This window comes from Octopus bimaculoides, chromosome 8 (assembly GCF_001194135.2).
Source record: "Octopus bimaculoides isolate UCB-OBI-ISO-001 chromosome 8, ASM119413v2, whole genome shotgun sequence".
In the NCBI taxonomy this organism is placed as follows: Eukaryota; Metazoa; Mollusca; class Cephalopoda; order Octopoda; family Octopodidae; genus Octopus; species Octopus bimaculoides.
In genome coordinates this window covers 90,753,112-90,755,978 of record NC_068988.1, presented here as the reverse complement: position 1 = coordinate 90,755,978, position 2,867 = coordinate 90,753,112, and the positions used below count along the sequence as shown (strand labels likewise).

At 34.0% G+C, this 2,867-nt stretch overlaps 1 protein-coding gene across 1 annotated transcript in view; it reads right to left on the bottom strand.

The window, feature by feature from the left end:
* Nucleotides 1-252: 252 nt before the first annotated feature.
* Nucleotides 253-2,867, bottom strand: part of LOC106878548 (TLC domain-containing protein 4-B) — an 87,641-nt gene continuing 85,026 nt past the window's right edge. The window contains exon 8 of the mRNA XM_014927793.2: nucleotides 253-619. Coding sequence (XP_014783279.1) covers nucleotides 316-619 — 304 coding nt within the window. The 3' untranslated portion in view covers nucleotides 253-315. The remainder of the gene's footprint in view (nucleotides 620-2,867) is intronic.

The window sequence follows — 2,867 nt, the reverse complement described above, 5'->3', positions numbered from 1 at the left end:
CTAGTTGGCAGTTACCATTTGCTACTGATATGTTTCCATGTACATTTTTGCATGTTTATAAAAGGTGCAATCTCAAGACTAATACTATAACTAATGAAGCTTTCAAAGATGTACCTGGTTTAAGTATGACACCCAGACAGCTATTATCTCTCTTATTTACAGATACAACAATGACATGTTCTCTCATGCTGGCATCATAATCCAACACATGCACACATACCACAGGAAAAATAATATTCTGTATTTTCCATATACATTAGATTATTTAAATTTTTTTAATATTTAATATGTTAATATAATATAATATAATTTAGTTCATTCTTCCTTCAGTGGGATATCATTTCTGTGTATGAGGTATTGCAAGACATTGTACACTCCTCGAAGCATCCTGTAGAACCAAAGAAAATTGATGACATCGAGCACAAAGCATGTACCAATTAAGACATACTGCATATGACCAAGGCGTGTGAATGGTTCCGTGTTGTACACCTCGTATACTTTATACCAATAATACGGCATGCAGGCAAGACGAGTGATGAAAAACATAAGTGTCATAATGACTCCATTGATTATGAATGGTTTGCTGTCCTTTTTGTAATCAAGTGTGCTCAGGAACCATCTGGAATGAACAAAACGAAAAAAAAAAACAGTATTTAGTAATGACAGCAGATGAGGGGAGGAGGAATAGCAGAAGAGTGTGTGAAGGAATGCAATAGTGCAATAACAAGTTGTGGGATAAGGAAGAGGATATGAAATATATCGGATTCAAATTTTGGCACAAGGCCAGCAAGTTCAGGGAAGGGAGTAAATTGATTGCATCAACTCCAGTGCTCAGCTGGTATTTATTTTATCGACAACAGAAGGATGAATGGCAAAATTGACCTCAGTGGAATTTGAACTCAGAACACAAAAACAGATGAAATGTTGCTCAGCATTTTGCCTGGAATGCTAACGATTCTGCCAGCTCGCTGCGTTATGGGGTGAGATGAAATATATTGATAAAGTAACAGAACAATAAATACAGATAGAGACACAAACAGATTATATATACAATTTTACTCTTTTACTTCTTTCAGTCCATGATGGGGCACCATCTTGAAAAGTTGAAACTGATTAAATTAACCCAGTACTTAATGTTATGTTTTGAAGTCTGGTACTTCTTTTTAAAACTTGGTACTTGTTCTATCTGTCTCTTTTGGCAATCCACTAAGTTACAGGGATGCAAACAAACCAGAATGTGGTGTCAAGTGGAGGGTGGGAGACAAACACAAAAACATACAGACTCATCTATACACACCCACATTTGTTGAGGTAGATTTTCTACAGCTAGATGTCCTTCCTGTTGCCAACTCCCATTAGTTTCCAAGATCAGGCATGCTTCCGAAGAAGATTCAAAAACAAAGGACACTACTTGCATGATGGTGACATTCATTTACAACTATTGCATGATGTCAAGGAAAGGAGACAGCAATATATATATATATATATCTCCCATATATACATATATATATTTTATCATTTTTTTCATTTTATCTAGTTTCAGCTCATGAGCTGTGGCCATGCTGGGGCACCGCCATTAATATCAGTACCCCGGGTGATATATATATTGTATATATATATTGATTTTTAAAAATTCTTTTAGAATGTTCACATTGCCCACCATTTTCTACAAATTCACCCATTGTCCACCTGTAAGTTGAAATTGTCCACCAGTGGGCAATATCACCCACTTTAGGAAGCTATGTTCTAGACCATTAGCATTCATAGAATTAATGATGTACCTCTATTAGACAATATAAGAACTAATTTGAGAAAGAAAAGAAAAACAGGCCCTTAGATGAGATTTGAAACATGTGTCCGTTGCTTGCTGGGTGACTGTGTTATTGATTACACTGCAGGGTGCCTGCTAATACTTTTATCTCTAATTAGTTAATTGAATTTATTTTTAATTATTTCTGTTACTATTTTATAATGATATGATAATTAGTCAGTTAACACAACAGGACAAGATAAAGTCCATATACCTATGTGTGCGTATGAGTGCATGTGTGTATACACACACACACACTCTTGTATATATATCTATGCAAACGAGAGATAAATATATTGAAGTCAGCAAATGGATTGTTGTTATTCTTAAACTTGCTTTAAATAGTAACCTGAATTTAAGATTTACAAACATACATACTTACATTTGTGTGTATGTGTGCATGTGCATATATGTATCAACACACCCTTGCTGATACATATGCAGGTAAGTATATTTCTGTGTGTCTGTTTCACCAAGTATATATGCACAAGTGTCCATGTAGATATATGTATATGTGTATGCATGTGTAAGTGCCTGTGTCTATGTGGATGTGATTAAATTAGAATTTTAATAAATGCTAACATGTAAATGATAAATGATCTGATAAAAATAATAGAAAATTAAATGCAAAAAATATATTTTTAAAAGAATCATTTCAAATCCCCGGAAAAGAAAAAGCAAGACAAACACAACTAAAAATTATAAAGATCATAGAAACAAAATACATCTGCAAAATGGAAGCCACTCTCTTAATTCCTCTCCCCTTAAGGCAGTAGTCATGTGCACGAGTGATGCATAATAAAGGACAAATACAACTATAGCATGCAGCTGCAACATGGTATTCATATTGTAAGAGGATCACTGCACAATATAGAACTGAAGTGTGTAAAGGATAGAGTGTACCATTACACATAACGTATGTGTGTGTGTGTGTTTGTGCATATGTGAATGCATTTATATATGTATGAGTGTGTATGCATGCATTTGTGCATATGTATGTGTGTGTGTGTGTGTGTGTGTATATATGTATATATATATATATATATATATATATATA